General features: G+C 42.9%; 1 protein-coding gene across 3 annotated transcripts in view; it reads right to left on the bottom strand.

The window, feature by feature from the left end:
* ptpn4a (protein tyrosine phosphatase non-receptor type 4a) overlaps positions 1 to 19,587 on the bottom strand; it is a 254,054-nt gene that overhangs the window by 152,549 nt on the left and 81,918 nt on the right. For all 3 annotated transcript variants that reach the window (XM_028808049.2, XM_028808047.2, XM_028808048.2), the window contains one exon: positions 788 to 942. In XM_028808049.2, coding sequence (XP_028663882.2) covers positions 788 to 925 — 138 coding nt within the window. In that variant the 5' untranslated portion in view covers positions 926 to 942. The remainder of the gene's footprint in view (positions 1 to 787; positions 943 to 19,587) is intronic.

Here is a 19,587-nt window from a genome sequence, read left to right as displayed (position 1 = left end):
AAAACCCAACATATCAGGGCTCTGCAGCTCCCCCTAGCAACCCCCACATAACCAAACAGGGCTGCATCAAACTCCAACTCCCAGTGTGCCCTGTTGGGAATCTGTTGTGCCACAGCCACCCAAGGGGGCTGCTCTTTAGCATCCCAGGGAAGGTAATGCCTTGGGGACGCTCTCTCGCCTGGTCCTTCCATCCAGCTGGCCTCCAAGCCAAGTAATGGCCCTGGCCATCCATCTGTCACAATATATAAAATATATATTTTATATATATTATCATCCAGTTGACACTCAGAACGACCACCAGAGGCTGAACTGGAGGTGACTGCCAGCATTCTTTATGTTTGAGCGCCACCGCGTCTGCCTGTTGCTTCTGAAATTAAATTAAGTTGGCCGGTTCCGGGCGTCAACTGGATGATAACATAGATACAAGACCGCAAGACAAGCACATTAGTGAGTCTTCATGAATTGTTGATTTATTTTTATTTTTAAAGTGTTTTTTTTTTTATTATATTTTTCTCAAATAATTAAAAAAAAAAAAACACTTTATTTTCCTCCCGGGCAATGCTGGGTATTTCAGCTAGTCCAAAAATAAACACACAAACAGTTAATGTCACTATAAAGTCCCGATGCCAGTTACCAAAATGGCATTGTACTTGAATCCCACCCTTCAACTTGTGGGTAAGTGAAGGCACAACCTGCCACCGCTCTGCTCGGTTACCCAGCTCCCATCTCTTCCTGTAAGATAAATATGAAAAAGGGAAGACGAAAACTACAACACCAGATTACTTACATTGACTTTAAATGCTTGAACAGTGTTGTCCAGGAGAAGAACGTTACAGACCACCTCAGTGTGCTGTCTGTCTCGTGCCAGCTCTGATGCTCGTACATTGTAGGTTCTGCCAGCAGGCAATCGGAAGCGTGCGGTCATTACTGTCCACCCACGATCTGAAATAAAACGTGAGATAAATTAAAAAAAAACGCACCCTGAAATCAAGCAGCCATTCCACTTTGCTCTAACAGGGAATGCCTGTGAGTCATTTGTCTCGCCGCTGACTATTCAGACATTGTGGCCCTGGTACCTTGGCTCATTGTCACTCTAAAGCTGGTGAAAAAGTGAAAAAAGAAACATCAACTCAAGATTGCTTTTACAGTGGTGTGAAAAACTATTTGCCCCCTTCCTGATTTCTTATTCTTTTGCATGTTTGTCACACAAAATGTTTCTGATCATCAAACACATTTAACCATTAGTCAAATATAACACAAGTAAACACAAAATGCAGTTTGTAAATGGTGGTTTTTATTATTTAGGGAGAAAAAAAAATCCAAACCTACATGGCCCTATGTGAAAAAGTAATTGCCCCCTGAACCTAATAACTGGTTGGGCCACCCTTAGCAGCAATAACTGCAATCAAGCATTTGCGATAACTTGCAATGAGTCTTTTACAGCGCTCTGGAGGAATTTTGGCCCACTCATCTTTGCAAAATTGTTGTAATTCAGCTTTATTTGAGGGTTTTCTAGCATGAACCGCCTTTTTAAGGTCATGCCATAGCATCTCAATTGGATTCAGGTCAAGACTTTGACTAGGCCACTCCAAAGTCTTCATTTTGTTTTTCTTCAGCCATTCAGAGGTGGATTTGCTGGTGTGTTTTGGGTCATTGTCCTGTTGCAGCACCCAAGATCGCTTCAGCTTGAGTTGACGAACAGATGGCCGGACATTCTCCTTCAGGATTTTTTGGTAGACAGTAGAATTCATGGTTCCATCTATCACAGCAAGCCTTCCAGGTCCTGAAGCAGCAAAACAACCCCAGACCATCACACTACCACCACCACATTTTACTGTTGGTATGATGTTCTTTTTCTGAAATGCTGTGTTCCTTTTACGCCAGATGTAACAGGACATTTGCCTTCCAAAAAGTTCAACTTTTGACTCATCAGTCCACAAGGTATTTTCCCAAAAGTCTTGGCAATCATTGAGATGTTTCTTAGCAAAATTGAGACGAGCCCTAATGTTCTTTTTGCTTAACAGTGGTTTGCGTCTTGGAAATCTGCCATGCAGGCCGTTTTTGTCCAGTCTCTTTCTTATGGTGGAGTCGTGAACACTGACCTTAATTGAGGCAAGTGAGGCCTGCAGTTCTTTAGACGTTGTCCTGGGGTCTTTTGTGACCTCTCGGATGAGTCGTCTCTGCGCTCTTGGGGTAATTTTAGTCGGCCGGCCACTCCTGGGAAGGTTCACCACTGTTCCATGTTTTTGCCATTTGTGGATAATGGCTCTCACTGTGGTTCGCTGGAGTCCCAAAGCTTTAGAAATGGCTTTATAACCTTTACCAGACTGATAGATCTCAATTACTTCTGTTCTCATTTGTTCCTGAATTTCTTTGGATCTTGGCATGATGTCTAGCTTTTGAGGTGCTTTTGGTCTACTTCTCTGTGTCAGGCAGCTCCTATTTAAGTGATTTCTTGATTGAAACGGGTGTGGCAGTAATCAGGCCTGGGGGTGGCTACGGAAATTGAACTCAGGTGTGATACACCACAGTTAGGTTATTTTTTAACAAGGGGGCAATTACTTTTTCACACAGGGCCATGTAGGTTTGGATTTTTTTTCTCCCTAAATAATAAAAACCATCATTTAAAAACTGCATTTTGTGTTTACTTGTGTTATATTTGACTAATGGTTAAATGTGTTTGATGATCAGAAACATTTTGTGTGACAAACATGCAAAAGAATAAGAAATCAGGAAGGGGGCAAATAGTTTTTCACACCACTGTATATGTATTAGTAAACGGAGAAAAGCGGACATCATAAAATACTCCCAAGCTCCTTACTCATCTCTCAAGACTAAATGCAAATATTCATAAGATCAGCATCACGGAAAGACTTTAATCCAACACAAATTACAAGGTATGCAGTGAAGTCAAGCAAAATTACACTTTTTATTGGCTAACTAGAAAGATTACAATATGCAGGGCTTTCAATGCAACTCAGGCCCCTTCTTGAGGCAAAATGGAATCATGCAATTGCTTTGTAATTGTAATCAATTACATCAATTACAATTACATCTCGCCTGAAGAAGGGGCCTGAGTTGCCTCGAAAGCCCCGCATATTGAAATCTTTCTAGTTAGCCAATCACAGGGGTCATTTTACTTGACTTCTCACTACATCCATAATGGCTAACACAGTAACAACACCTTTAGGAATTCTATGAACAGGCAACAAAAGGATGCGATCAAAGTGGAGCAGATGATATTATTTATCTTGACTTTCAGAAAGCATTTGATAAGGTGCCACGTGTGAGAGGTTGGGCATCAAACTAAAAGTAATGGCGGTTCAGGGTGTAGATGGGTGCAGAATTAGCTCAGACACAGGAAGCAGAGGGTGATGGTGCGAGAAACCTCATCAGAACTGGCCGATGTTAAGAGTGGCGACCAGCAGGGGGCAGTGCTGGGGTCGCTGCTATTTTTAATATATATATATATATATATATATATATATATATATATATATATATATATATATAAATGATTTAGATAGGAATATAAGGAACAAGCTGGTTAAGTTTACGGATGATACCAAGATAGGTGGATTAGCAGATAATTTGGAATCCGTTATATCATCACAGAAGGACTTGGACAGCAGACAGGCTTGGACAGATTTGTGGCAGATGAAATTTATGTCAGTAAATGTAAAGAATTACAACATAGGAAGTAAAACTGTGAGGTTTGAATACTCAATGGGGGTCTGAAAATCAAAAGTCCACCTAACAAGAAGGATTTAGGAGTCGTAGTGGACTCAAAGCTAGTGGTTCCCAAACTCAATCCTGGGGACCCCCTGTGGCTGCAGGTTCCGTTTTTCATTGGACTCTAAGTGAGTTGTGTTTATTTCTCAGTTTCATTGTATTGTAGTCAATGTAGAAATTACTAACTAAGTTTGGTAGATTTTTATTAAAATGTAATAAGCAATTATATGGGAAATATGTAGGCTTTTTTTTTTAAGTCGTTACCAGTATTTTTCATTCTGCTTTTGATTATTTAATTGATTCTTTACAAATTAACAAGTCTGACACTGAAGCTTTCATCATCCCGGATGTCTGTTGTGCTGGTTGTTAATTGTCACTATTAGGGTTAAATGAAGGGAGGAAACTACAAAGGAAAAGGGGAAAATAATAGGAAAACAACAAAAGAGAGTTAAGCAAGTATAACTTGCAGACCTCAGTATGTGCGTCTCAGGAACTGCAGGTCTGACATTGTGGTCAGCAGCACAGGAGCGCCGCAGGGGACTGGACTTTCTCCGGTCCTGTTCAGCCAACAAACATCGGACTTCCAATACAACTCGGAGTCCTGCCATGTGCAAAAGTTCACTGATGACACTGCTATCGTGGGCTGCATCAGGAGTGGGCAGGAACCTAATCAAGGACTTTGTTATATGGTGCCACTCAAACCACCTACACCTGAACACCAGCAAAACCAAAGAGCTGGTGGTGGATTTTAGGAGGCCCAGGCCCCTCCTGGACCCCGTGATCATCAGAGGTGACTGTGTGCAGAGGGTGCAGACCTATAAATACCTGGGAGTGCAGCTGGATGATAAATTGGACTGGACTGCCAATACTGATGCTCTGTGCAACAGAAGACAGAGCCGACTATACTTCATTAGAAGGCTGGCGTCCTTCAACATCTGTAATAAGATGCTGCAGATGTTCTATCAGACGGTTGTGGTGTGCGCCCTCTTCTACACAGTGGTGTGCTGGGGAGGCAGCATAAAGAAGAGGGACGCCTCACGCCTGGACAAACTGGTGAGGAAGGCAGGCTCTATTGTAGGCATGGAGCTGGACAGTCTGACATCTGTGGCAGAGCGACGGGCGCTGAGCAGATTCCTGTCAATCATGGAGAATCCACTGCATCCACTGAACAGGATCATCTCCAGACAGAGGAGCAGCTTCAGCCACAGACTGCTGTCACCGTCCTGCTCCACTGACAGACTGAGGAGATCGTTCCTCCCCCTGTCTGTATACCTGCATTGTTATCGGCATTGTTATCACTCTTTAAATTAATATTGCTCTTTATCAGTATGCTGCTGCTGGAGTATGTGAATTTCCCCTTGGGATTAATAAAGTATCTATCTATCTATCTATCTGTATCTAACTTTAGAAAAAAACAGAAATATTACTGTCTTATAAATGCAAAAACCATAGTGTTTTGTTTTTCTGAATGCAGAATAAGAGAAGAGTAAAAAAGACCAGCTAATTAAATGAAATAAGTTGTTATCGATTATTATCACAGATTGAGAACCTGGTTGGAACAAAACCCTGCAGCCACAGGGGGTCCCCAGGACCGAGTTTGGGAAACACTGCTCTAATCGATCGACTTCCCGACTGTGTTCAGAAGCCATTAAGAAGGCTAACAGAATGTCAGGTTATATAGCGCCTTGATGTGTGAAGTACAAGTCAGGAGGTTCTGCTCAGGCTTTATAACACACTGGTGAGGCCTCGTCTGGAGTCCTGTGTGCAGTTTGGGTCTCCAGGCTACAAAAAGGACACAGCAGCACAAGAGAAGGTCCAGAGAAGAGCAACTAGGCTGATTCAGGGCAACAGGGGATGAATTCTGATGAAAGATTAAAAGAGCTGAGCCTTTACAGTTTAAGCAAAAGAAGATTAAGAGGAGACCTGACTGAAGTGTTTAAAATGATGACAGGAATTAGTCCAGTGGATCGAGACGGTGACTTTAAAATGAGTTCATCAAGAACACGGGGACACAGCTGGAAACTTGTGAAGGGGAAATTTCACACAAACATTAGGAAGTTTTTCTTTACACAAAGAACGATAGACACTTGGAATAAGTGACCAAGTAGTATGGTGGACAGTTAGACGTTGGGGACTTTCAAAACTCAACTTGATGTTTTTTTTGGAAGAAATAAGTGGAGGGGACTGGTGAGCTTTGTTGGGCCAAATGGCTTGTTCTCGTCTAAATTATTCTAATGTTCTAGTACTACAAGTTATGCAGAAAAAGGTACCAAGATGAAAAAAGGACATTTTTCCCAGGGTTGGAAAAGAAAATTCCTTTATTCACATTTTGTGAACGCATGCTCGGCAAGGGTCTCAATGGCCCAAAACTGTAATCCCCCAATTTCATTTCTGGAAAAGCACTGTTTACGCTCTACACAACGGACTTCCAGAACAATGCCTGCACCTGCCATCTACAGAAACCCTCTGAGGACTCCTCCATCACAGGCTGCACAAAGAATGGAGACGACTCGGAGTGCAGGAAGCTTGTGGATGACTACGCCTTGTGGTGCAGTGACAACATCAACAAGACAAAAGAGTTGGTGGTGGACTTCCGGCACCCCAAAGAGCCTTTGAGGCCGGTCAGCCATTCAGGGGGAGGATGCGGAAGTGCCTGGGGGTCGCTACAAGCAGCAAACTGGACTGGTCTGACAATACAGTGACACTGGACAAGAAAGGCCAAAGAGGACTGGACTTCCTACGGAGATGCTGCTCTTTTCATACGTGCAGCAGGCTGCTAGAGATGATGTTCTATCAGTCCTTAGTAGTCGGTGTGTTGTTCAACGCCGCCGTCTCTTTGCGAAGCAACTTGAGCTCCAAAGATGCCCAGAGCAACAGTGAACAAACTCATCAGGGGCCAACCCTGGACAAACTGGAAACTGTGGTAAAGATGGTAAAATTGGATGCTGTCATGAAAAATCCCCTCCATCCCCTCCAGGAGGTGCTCTCTTGGAGCTTCAGGCTCATTCCTCCATGGTGTGCTATGAAGTGCTTCTGGGGGTCTTTTCTGCCCACTGCTGTCAGAGAACTAGGCAGAGTGGTGGCTCTGAGGCTAAGGATCTGCCCTGGCAATCAGAAGGTTGCCGGTTCGAATCCCGTAAATGCCAATGGGGACTCTGCTCTGTTGGGCCCTTAACCTGCAATTGCTGAACGCTTTGAGTAGCGAGAAAAGCGCTATATAAATAAATTCAGTGCTACCCCCAATGTACTCATGAAGTTCATTTTGAAATATCTGCACAACAAACATTTATTATTTATTTTTATTTAATTATTGATTGATTGGCTTTATTACATGTCCTATGAATCTATATCTTTGTTGTTTATGCTTCTGTTTTTTATGTTTCCCCCTTGTAATTAACAAAGCTTATCTAATCTAATCTAAATCAGGGGGACTCAACTCCAATGGTCCGCAGTGCCTGCAGGCTTTTTGCTTTAATTAAATTTTTTAATCAGAACCCATTTATCAACCTTAATAAAAGGATAAGTGTCTGTGTGTCTGTCTGGTTGCTATGCATCTTGTCATTCCAACAGATGGCACATCAATATTAATACTGTTTTTATGAATTCCATACCAAATGTATATAACAAAGACACATTTGTTGCATTTGTCATTCCAACAGATGGCGCATCACAAACATTTGTAGTAATAAACTTCATTGCATTTGTCATTCCACCAGATGGCGCATCATAAATATTAACACTGCTTTTACAAAGCCCATATCAGAATGCATATAACAGAGACATTTGAATTTGTCATTCCAACAGATGGCACATCACAAATCTGAACTGTGCTTTTACAATTCATATACCAAATGGCATGTACAGAAACATATGCATTACATTTGCCATTCCAACAGATGACACATCACAAACATTTGTAGTGATCAAGTCCACTGCATTTGTCATTCCAAAAGCTGGCACACCAATATTAATACTGCTTTTATGAATCCCATACCAAATGTCATATAACACGCACATTGCATGATGCACTACAAACGTTAACACTGAGGTCTACGTTGATTAGTTAGATTTCTACCTTATATTCTAGATTTCTGTCTTAGATGAGTAGTACGGTTAGATATACTAATAAAAGGACAAGTGTCAGTGTGTTTATCTGTGTGTCTGTCTGGCAGGTATGTCTCTATCATTCCAACAGATGGCACATCACAAACATTTTTAGTAAAAAAATGCATTGCATTTGTCATTCCAACAGGTGGCGCATCACACACATTAACACTAATTTTACAAATGCCATACCAAATGGCCTAATACAGAGGCATTACATTTGTCATTCCAACAGGTGGCGCATCACAAACATCAACTGTGCTTTTACAAACCCCATATCAAATAGCATAAAATGGAGACATAAGCATTGCATGGTGCACTGCAAACATAACGCTGAGGTCTATGACGAGTATTTAAATTTTGACTTGTCTTAGGCAGGTAGCACACCTACTACAATGTTATTTGTTTTTTGGTGCTTAGTTTTAGTTTACTTGTTTTTGTGACTCAGGTTCCTGAATTGCCCATTTTTGTTTAAAACTGCTGCGTTTGGGTTTTAATTGTCTCCTGTTTTCTTAACCAGCCATCAGTTAATAACGAGGTGCATGAAGTGAAGTCGAGTGCCATACTGTACATCTCTAGAGGCCAATTTGTCTAAAAAATAAACAAAAAAACATTTCCGAGTTCAGGAAGGTAATTGCACTTCATGTGGCAAGTTTCATCAAAATCCAAAATGTGTTGAACATTTGTTGAGCAAAAACAGAAAGAGCCTTCCACCTGTCGTCGAGATTCAAAAGAGGCGCAGTACAAATTCAGCGAGGTGCTGTTCTGGATTGGGACTTGTGCGTTAGGCCATCAGACATTTCAGGGATTTCTCTCTTGTCTCCTTAACAGCCGCTGCTGACTTCCAGCCTCTGCTGAGTGGACCCTGAAGTTGCGTCCTCGCCAAGTTCCAGGGTCTTCTTAAAGGCCATTTTCACCTAAATAGTTGCTTTGATAAGGCCATACCTGGAATTTTCGTAAGGCTCTCCATCTCCTGAATTAAACAATTCAGCCAAACTGCTAAATTTGGTGTATGGGTTGGATGTAAACACTGATCCGGTAGGAGCAAGTCTCTCCACACACAACAGTCGCATATAAATCCCAGAGTGGAGTCCACACACGAGGCCCCTAAGCTGCAGTTCAGCACCAACTGATCAGCAGTTGAAAGTTTTCTCATTCGGAAGGACGCCGTTTAGATTCTGATTATACAAAGGAAACCAAAAAAACAGAGGAGGCGCCACATATCCCCCCATTAATGGTTAAATAACAGGGTGTTACTTCCTCTTAGAGGAAAAGGGAACGTGCTTACAAATATTCTTGTGGCACCTTTTTAAATGACGGTGACTGGCTTTCCAGTGAATGTTTTCATACTTTCAGGTGATGCTACAAAGATTGCTGAGCATTAGCGTGTGGCTGAAGGGGTACAGCTGTCAAAATAAAGGAGCACAGATGACACTGAGGCGGCAGATAAATGTCAACACGAGATAATCCAGGCTAGATGAGCAGAGTTTGGACAGGACTTCCAACATCCGCACGTACAATAAGGTGCACATCTCCTCGTCTGGTCTTTATAGTTGATTCAGCTGGATGGTGCCAAAGATATTCTGCAAACACGACGAGTAAAATCCCCTATTCCAACTTGCAGTCCTAAATATTGTGACTTGCAGACATCCTTGGAGATCGAGTAGCCAAAAACAACATGATGGGACGCAGCACACAGCCCAGAACTTGAGCAAGTGCTTTTAAATAAATACGTTGTGAATTCAGAAAGTCTTTACACCCCTTCACTTTCTGCACCCCTTTATCGTGTCGTTGACAGAATTTTAAATTGGATAAATTTGCATTTTTTGCCCATCAGTCTTCACTTGATAACCCATAATGACAAAGTGACAATATGTTTTCAGAAACGGCTGGCAAAATTTATTAAGAATCAAAACCTGAAATCTCCCATTTCTAGACATGTTCAGAGCCTCAATTCACTACTCTCTAGAAGTCCCACCTGATCAACGCACCATGCTGTCCCTCCATTGATGGACTGAAGGCCAGAGGTCCACATGTCCCTCATCGTCCCGAGACAGATCGGGATGTGACAGAGTGCACTGACAGTTTTTCTTGCTCTTCTGCAAACCATTCATGGGAAATTCCGCCAGGTCCTGGTGACGTCCAACCCCTTTGACGTCACTTTTAGGTCCGAGCCTATTGATGAAGGCCCTTCTGGTTCCAGCCCCTCTGATGTCATTTCCGGGTCCGAGCCTATGGGTGAAGACCTTTCCGCTTCCATCCCCTTTGAGGTCACTTCCTATACTGGCTTTTAAAAGCTGCCACCTTTCCTCTGTCCCCCTCAGTTCTGTTTTGGACTCCAATTTGTGCACATCAGTGTTATCGATTTATTCAATTTTGCAGGCAGGAACATATGGGTGGCTGCCCCAAATCTTGCTATGGCTCTTTGTTAAGTTTGAGACACACTGTACTTACAAGTAGGGCTGTGGAGTCGGTAGATAAATTTTTCGACTCCGAATCCTTAGTTTCTGGTACTTCTGACTCCGACTCCTCTGTATTTAATATGCTGATGTATTTTCCATGTTGATTGAAGGAAGGCAACATCCACGTCATTTAACCACAGAACTACTGGCTAGGAAGCTAACTCTCTACCATATTGGCCAGTTAAACAAAAGGCAAGAACCCCTAAAACACACATCAGGCCATAGCACACGCCTCCACCTCCATCATTACACTTGTGTACACTCAAATGAACTTGTTAGACACATTAGATCTGAAATAAAATGAAAACACTTTTTGAAATGTACCATAATCCAGATTACAATATGTGAAAGTCAGGTTGTATAATACAGTGCATCCATAAAGTATTCCCAGCGCTTCATCACTTTTTGCACATTTTGTTATGTTACAGCCTTATTCCAAAATGGATTAAATTCATTTTTTTCCTCAGAATTCTACACACAACACCCCATAATGACAACGTGAAAAAGTTTACTTGAGATTTTTGCAAATTTATTAAAAATAAAAAAATTGAGAAAGCACATGTCCATAAGTATTCACAGCCTTTGCCATGAAGCTCCAAATTGAGCTCAGGTGTATCCTGTTTCCCCTGATCATCCTTGAGATGTTTCTGCAGCTTCATTGGAGTCCACCTGTGGTAAATTCAGCTGACTGGACATGATTTGGAAAGGCACACACCTGTCTATAGAAGGTCCCACAGTTGACAGTTCATGTCAGAGCACAAACCAAGCATGAAGTCAAAGGAATTGTCTGTAGACCTCCGAGACAGGATTGTCTCGAGGCACAAATCTGGGGAAGGTTACAGAAAAATTTCTGCTGCTTTGAAGGTCCCAATGAGCACAGTGGCCTCCATCATTCGTAAGTGGAAGAAGTTCGAAACCACCAGGACTCTTCCTAGAGCTGGCCGGCCATCTAAACTGAGCGATCTGGGGAGAAGGGCCTTAGTCAGGGAGGTGACCAAGAACCTGATGGTCACTCTGTCAGAGCTCCAGAGGTCCTCTGTGGAGAGAGGAGAACCTTCCAGAAGGACAACCATCTCTGCAGCAATCCACCAATCAGGCCTGTATGGTAGAGTGGCCAGATGGAAGCCACTCCTTAGTAAAAGGCACATGGCAGCCCACCTGGAGTTTGCCAAAAGGCACCTGAAGGACTCTTAGACCACGAGAAAGAAAATTCTCTGGTCAGATGAGACAAAGATTGAACTCTTTGGTGTGAATGCCAGGCGTCACGTTTGGAGGAAACCAGGCACCGCTCATCACCAGGCCAATACCATCCCTACAGTGAAGCATGGTGGTGGCAGCATCATGCTGTGGGGAACTGGGAGACTAGTCAGGATAAAGGGAAAGATGACTGCAGCAATGTACAGAGACATCCTGGATGAAAACCTGCTCCAGAGCGCTCTTGACCTCAGACTGGGGCGACGGTTCATCTTTCAGCAGGACAACAACCCTAAGCACACAGCCAAGATATCAAAGGAGTGACTTCAGGACAACTCTGTGAATGTCCTTGAGTGGCCCAGCCAGAGCCCAGACTTGAATCTGATTGAACATCTCTGGAGAGATCTTAAAATGGCTGTGCACCGACGCTTCCCATCCAACCTGATGGAGCTTGAGAGGTGCTGCAAAGAGGAATGGGCCAAACTGGCCAAGGATAGGTGTGCCAAGCTTGTGACATCATATTCAACAAGACTTGAGGCTGGAATTGCTGCCAAAGGGGCATCGACAAAGTATTGAGCAAAGGCTGTGAATACTTATGGACATGGGATTTCTCAGTTTTTTTATTTTTAATAAATTTGCAAAAACCTCAAGTAAACTTTTTTCAACTTTGTCATTATGGGGTGTTGTGTGCAGAATTCTGAGGAAAAAAATTAATTTAATCCATTTTGGAATAAGGCTGTAACATAACAAAATGTGGAAAAAGTGATGAAGCGCTGGGAATACTTTCTGGATGCACTGTAGCTCAGCTGAACTTCACACTACAGTAGTAGTAACACAACTATGCACTGGGTTTTACTTCATTAGGACTATTGTTTGTGAAATGGGACATTTGAACTTGCTGTATTGTTTTTTCATTACAATTTAAATTTATTACGAGTCGGAGTCGGTACATTTTTACCCAAAATTGTCTCCGACTCCTCGACTCCGACTCCACAGCCCTGCTTACAAGTAGCAGACCACTTATTTTGTGTTTTCAATTTGTAATTTATTAAGAGCACCTTGCAGAGATCTGAGCCGTGCCAAAAAAAAAGCCAAATTGAACCCCAGCGATTCAATGCTGTATACCAATAAAATGTGAAAACTTCCAAGGAGGTGAATACTTTTTTTATTTTTCATTTTTCACACGCATTGTACCTTAGCAAAAACAAACAGGAATTCAACATGGCATTTGATAGGACTTGCTCTGTAATGTCAAACAGTAATTACTATAAAATTGAGGACAAGGGGCATTGTAATCGCAGCGCAAACATCCTTATCAGAGCACAGGCAGAGCGCCTCCGTCAGTGTGAGCGCGAGGAGAGACCACTTGGCACAGGAGCAGGGATGCTGTGTGTTTAACGTCCGACTGCAGCGGCAGCACAACACAATGGCGGGGGACGGTCACACACACTCCCAAACAGGCTGACCGGAAAGCTGATAACAATATTGTTTCCTCTGCCTGGCTTTGTACTTGGCTGCTGATATACTTTAAATAGTGCATAATAGGCTTATTAAGTGTGTTATCTCTGATTTTAAGGACAAACTGGAGCAGCGCGATATGCAACTTTTAACAGCTCTGCAGCATATGCCACGTCTAAGGGCAGCTCAGTCTGCGTTCTTTCTGAATGTCTCTTCCTAATTTAATATCATGTGACATTTAGATTTTCCAAAGCAGATTATTTTGACTAGGATTATAACATGATAACGAAAAGTATCCTTTTTTTGAAAATACTAATTAACTGTGAGGGCCTTAACTGTCTCATCTTTGACAACACATACACACTGGACAAATGAAGAACTGCTAACCCTAACTTGCACACCTCTGGGCTTTGAGGAGGAAAACCCGAGTCTTTGGAGCAAAACCCACACAGTCAGCCACCAGGATTCCGAAAATGAACGGCGTGATCCATGCGCCTCCATGACGTTCTGTATATGCATTTAATTCTCATTATCATTCTTGGTGGCTCCGTAATCCGTACAAACCCCTACCTTCTCTGCTGTTCTGTTTCCAGTTTTCTGTGATCTGCGCCACCACCACCACCTGAGCAAAGCACCGTCATGTCCCTCCATTGATGGATTAAAGGCCAGAGGTCCACATGACCCTCATCATCAAGTTCTTCCATGTGAACCCTGAATACCATGAGGACTGATTTAGATCATTAATGTTAGGTAGAATGCCTAGAGGGGGGCTGGTCAGGTGGTCTCGTGGCCTGGGACCCCGTGCAGATTTTTTTTTTTTTCTCTAGCCATCTGGAGATTTTTTTCTTGTTTTCTCTGTCCTCCCTGATCATTGGACCTTACTTTTTATTCTATATTAATTAGTGTTGCCTAATTTTATTTTTATATACAGGTAAAATTCCGTTACAACGAACTGCCAGGGACCTAAAAAAATATTTTGTTGTAATGAAAATTTCGTTGTAATGAGATTCTGTATTTGTTGCTATAGTACTTTCCTTAACTTGCATCTAGACGTTTGCAATCATTTCAATAGCTTCTTTCGCATTCATTTTAATCTTCTCCGGTCTACAAGTTATGATGAGAGTTTTTCTCAGCATTTCCTTGCAATAATACACTTTCAGGGTGCTAATGATGCCCAAACCCAACGGCTGAAGCACTGCTGTGCAAATGGGTGGGAGGAATTCACACCGAACATTATCTAAATGCGGAAGTCTGTTGTGGGCAGCACAGTTATCCATCAGAAACCAAATCATCCTTTTCTTTTTCTTCATATTGTGCGGTTTCTGAACTCTTTTGGGATCCCCCCCACCCAGCGGGAAGGTCACCCTGAAGTGCGTCCTGAAGCACGATTGACGCGTCTGTGGAAGATTGTTGGCCCGTTGCTGGGGCAGGGCAACCACAGGCTCACAACGCTGCAGTGAGGCGCCACAGAAGCAAATCCTAAAAGATCATGGGCGCGCTATAAGTCCCTGTCTTACACCCCAAAACACGAGGCTTAGTCTCAGTACTTTAGAAGAACCAGCTTTATTCAGCTTGAAACAGTACGGTTACTTATTGTAGCGGGATCTGCCACTCTCCTATACTCAGACACAGCAGTCAGGCAGGGTCATGGCCAGGTTAGCGGCCAAGTAATACTGTGCCCTGCATCACCCATCGAGATTTTTTCGGTTTGCTTCGGTGAAGATTTGCTCCAGCGCTGTGAGCCTGCAACAGATCAACAGTCTTCCACAGACGCGGTGATTGCACTTCGGTGTGTTGTCCAGTTGCAGGAGGTCCCAAGAGAGTTAAGAAACCTCACATTTTCTTGAATGAGTGCCACATTTTCATGAACGAGCATCACTGAACCACATAAAAACAGCTTTTTCGGCGTCTTGAAATGCAGCAGTTCGTATACATTTGCAACCCGAGATTTTTCTTCTTTTTTTGCTCGGTTTTTCAAGAAAGTTGACCGCGTCAATGGCGAAATTCCAAATTCACTGGCAACGTCTTTTCTCTTTTTGCCACAATTGAGAGCTGCAAAAATATAAAGTTTTTTTCTGATATGAACTGTTATCGTTTTTTCGTGTCTGCCGTTTCTATAGGAGGGTGACAATGAGTTAATTCCAATGGATTTTTTCAAAAGTTGACGAGCAATATGCAAAAGGTATCACTGAAAACCACCGACAACAAAAAAAACCAAACAGTACGAGGAAAGTCCGAAGAAAGAACGTTTCTGTTTGGGGATCGTTGTGCACAACTGAGCTGTGACCACAGATCTAACTGCTCTGTGGAGGATTCATTCAAGCATTTCAAGGTCACTTCGTTGTAATGAAAGTATCTGCTGTAATGTACTTCATAGTAATGAGATTTCTATAGACTCGTGTCATATGGGGAAACTGTCGGGACCATAAAAATACTTTGTTGTAATGAAAATTTCGTTGTAAAGATATTTGTTGTAATGGAGTTTTACCTGTATATTTTTTCTTTTCCTTCATCCTGTAAAGCACTTAGATCTCCATCTTTTGTATGAAAATGTGCTATAGACATAAATGTTGTTGTTGTCCTCAGACAGAGAAGTACAGAGCTAAGAGCTACATGAGGTTCGGACCGTTGTTACTAGTGTGCTCATCTTCACCAAAACGAGACCCCTAAATGGTCGGCTGTTCTCTGCTCTTCGTGAGGAGATGGCAGCCGAGTATTCCAGCTACGTTATTTCATAGCAAAGCAAGGTGGCTTGTCCCGAGGTAAAATGCAGCAAAGTCTTTGAGCTCAGGGAGGCAAGTCATGTTTTTTTGGAGGAGGAGACATGACATTGCATGCATACTGAACAAAGAACAAAACTTTGCATATTGGAAAGCGGAAAGACCTAAATCTACAGCTTCAGGGCATAGACAAGCACCTTCCTCACCTGGTACACCATTTGAAAGCTGGAGGTTTGGGACAGGAGAAGAGCAGATTCTTTAGAAAACATAAGTGTATTTGCTGAAACCTGGGGCTCCAGAGACATCACGGTGAGTCCCCCGTCTCTCTTCACCGAGAGAATTTTCCCCCAGATGGCAGTGCGCAGTATCAGCGGGTGATCGAGCCCGCCGATGCACCAACACCTGCAGATTTCAGCCCTCCTGAAGAGGAGCAACTCACTGAGAGGACATTGGATTCCACCCTGGGCCCGAGGTTTACTGCTCACAAACGGAGTGAGTCCTGGCTCGCCAGTGAGCCCCTCATAGGACAGAAGGCTTCCTTATGCAACATGCTGTCCCTGTGAGACTGGATTTGGAACTGTTGTCACTCTGAAAACAAAGCACAGATCTAATGTCGACATTGAGAGCGGCAGTGCCAAGTCTGCAATGCCATTTTGAAAAGATGGGCCATGCAGTCACCAATCAAAGCAGTCATTCTTACAAAATAGCATCTCCTCTTCTTGCACGTTATTTTCAAGTTATTATTTTGTATTGTATATTTCATTATTGAGGGCTGCACGGTGGCGCAGTGAGTAGCGCTGCTGCCTCGCAGTTGAGAGACCTGGGGACCTGGGTTCGCTTCCCGGGTCCTCCCTGCGTGGAGTTTGCATGTTCTCCCTGTGTCTGCGTGGGTTTCCTCCGGCCACTCCAGTTTCCTCCCACAGTCCAAACACATGCAGGTTAGGTGGATTGGCGATTCTAAATTGGCCCTAGTGTATGCTTGGTGTGTGGGTGTGTTTGTGTGTGTCCTGCGGTGGGATGGCACCCTGCCTGGGATTGGTTCCTGGCTTGTGCCCTGTGTTGGCTGGGATTGGCTCCAGCAGACCCCCGTGACCCTGTGTTCGGATTCAGCGGGTTGGAAAATGGATGGATGGATGGATTTCATTATTGATAATTGTGTTTGTTTTTCCTTTGTGCATCAACCCCCAATTAACCTATCATCTATGAGTGAGGACTGAAAGCTTCACATTGGTCAAAAATTTCAATCTTCTGTTTTTGTCAGATCTCAACATTTTAGGGTCCCCTGATACCAAAAACCATCGATATCTCAATGATGGGTGTGTGTGTGTGTGTCACAGCTTCTAGAACTAAAGCGGCTAGACGGAAAAATACCAAACTCGAAACTTGAGCCTGTTATGAAATGACGAGGTGCCAAATCGTTCAAGGGACAGAGGCAGGAGACCCCAACTCCGGTCCTGGAGGGCTGCAGGTTTTCATTCTAACCCTTTTCTTAATGAGTGACCTATTTTTGCTGCTAATGAACTTCTTTTGAATTCATTTTAGTTGACTTATTTTGTTAAGGTTTGTTCCTCTGAATTGCTTCATTTGTTTCCTTAAATGGCACCCAAACAGAAATGAAACATGACGTGAGTGAGCCAACAGAAGACCACCTTAGTCAGGGCCTCAAACTCCAACCAATTTCACTCCAACCAGCTACTTAATCAGGCGCTGTGTCTTGTCGTTAATTAAACTCATTCCTTAATTCCATGGCTTCTCGCTGCTCTCATTGTGTCATAACAGAAATTTCTAAAATTGTTGATTTTCTCTTTTCTAAGAGCGCTGGGGACCTGAGCAGATCAATATTCCTCAGACCTTCATCTTTCTTTATTTTCCGATATTGTGTGATGGGCTCAATTTGCTGCTCATGTTTTGGCTCATTTTTGTATCTCATTATTGTTTGGCAGCTAATTAAGGAAAAAGAAACAATTAAGGTGCCTGAGTCTTCAAGAGCAAGTCAATTAAAATTAAATCAAAAGAAGTTAATTAGCAGCGAAAACAAGTCATTAATTAAGAAAAGGGTTAGAATGAAAACCTGCAGCCACTGGGGCCCTGCAGGACCAGAGTTGGGGACCCCTGCACTAGAGGAACCCTCAAATACCGCACTTCTACAATTAATGATGAATTCTCCTTGTCTGTTGCTATCGTAATGATGTATTTTATGATCAGAAAGATCAGCATCAGAGAAGTAAATAATGACTGAATAGTTTGGGTAACCCATTTCCGAGGGTACAAAGCCTGCTGACGTTTGCGTCCGAATTATTTCTTTTTACACTGGTGGTGCTTACTGTTTATCCTTCTAGCAAAGGTGGCTGCCATTCGCCTTTAAAACATTTCTTTCTTGCTCAATATTTTTGAAAACGTACACAGTGACTAATCAAGCCGTTTAGTGACGAGAGAGACAGAAATGTGTTTTGATAAGTTGAAATGTACAAAGGCTGTTCTGCATTTTTACCCGCACAAAGTAACCATTAAAAGAAAGGAAACAAGCAGTTGTTGTTCATGTTATTTCAATTTAATAAAACAAAATTTGGCCCATTTTGTTTCTAATGTCTGTTTAATATATAAAATTGTACGGGTTATGATGAAAGTTCAATTGCTTCCAAAGGGGGGCCTAACAGAAAAAGTATGAGAACCTCTGCTGTAAACGTACAAAAGCATAAAGGCAAGCAAGCATTTTTACTACACTATCTATCTATCTAATCCTGCCAACTACGCTATCTATCTAGCTATCTATCTATCTATCTAAGCAGCAAACGATATCAGACATGTTATCTTGTTATCGCTTGTTTGAACTGCTCTTTGATTTCTGCCTGCTGCTGCTGCTGCAACGTCCCCATTTTCTTCAAACACCACTGAAAGAGAGCAGTTTTGTGGTTTTTCTGTACCATTATATTTATTTATAGCTTGCTCAAGAGATGCCACATCGTGAGATAGTGACAAAGAAAGCAGACTGAAGAGCCCTGCTCAAGTTCAGCGCCGCTGGGTTTCTTCTATCTGATGTTCCAGTGTCAGGTTCTGATTTTATTTGCCTCTGGTTAAGTGACAGTATCTGCGTCTCATGTCACTCTCGGCGTTAGGCCTCAAGAGTCAGTGGGTTGCACAGACTTTAAGCCAAACGTCTTACAAGTAAAGAGACGCCACTCAGTAAGTCCTCCTCTTTGGCCTTCCTCTTGCCCGGTGGTTCCGTCCTCCCCATTCTTTTCTCCTCATCTCTCCTGTGCACATGTGCCCAAACCATCTCAATCTGGCCTCTGCCACTTGGGCGCCAAACTGTTGTGCCCATGTTGTCCCTCTGATGTCCTCATTCCTAATTCCATCTACCCCAAGTGTAAATCATAGCAACTCTGCCACTTGTCTTGTCATCAGGACCACCGTCTCCAAATCATACAGTATGGCTGGTCTTGCTACCTTCACTCTTGCAGATACTCTTCTATCACAAATCACTTCTGCCACTCCTCTCCACCTAGTCCCTCTGCTTCCTTTAATTTGATGCCCAGCCTCTCATGTGGTACCTCATATCAAGGGCTTTCTGAAACTCCAGATAAATAACATCGTAAGCTCCACTTTGATCACATCCTCATAGAATTCCAGCATGTGAGTAAAACACGACGTCCCTCGTCTGAACCCACGCTGACTGTTCATTAAAACTCCTGTTCTTGCCACGCATGGCTCAATCTTATCCTTAATAACACCTTCCATTAATCTACCCATGAAAAGCGTGACGTCAGGAGTAGGGAGCTGGGCCGGGCCCTCCTCACTCACACACCAGCCTCTGTTCGAGTCGCTCTACCTCTGCGTTTTGGAGTGTAACTTGCATCTGCTTTGCTAGTGATACCTGTTTGTTTATTAATTTTTAAAGTTCATTCTGTTTCACTACT

The sequence above is a fragment of the Erpetoichthys calabaricus genome, chromosome 8 (genome assembly GCF_900747795.2).
Source record: "Erpetoichthys calabaricus chromosome 8, fErpCal1.3, whole genome shotgun sequence".
Classification (NCBI taxonomy): Eukaryota; Metazoa; Chordata; class Cladistia; order Polypteriformes; family Polypteridae; genus Erpetoichthys; species Erpetoichthys calabaricus.
The sequence above is the reverse complement of the archived record's forward strand: the minus strand, read 5'-3'. Positions and strand labels throughout refer to the sequence as shown.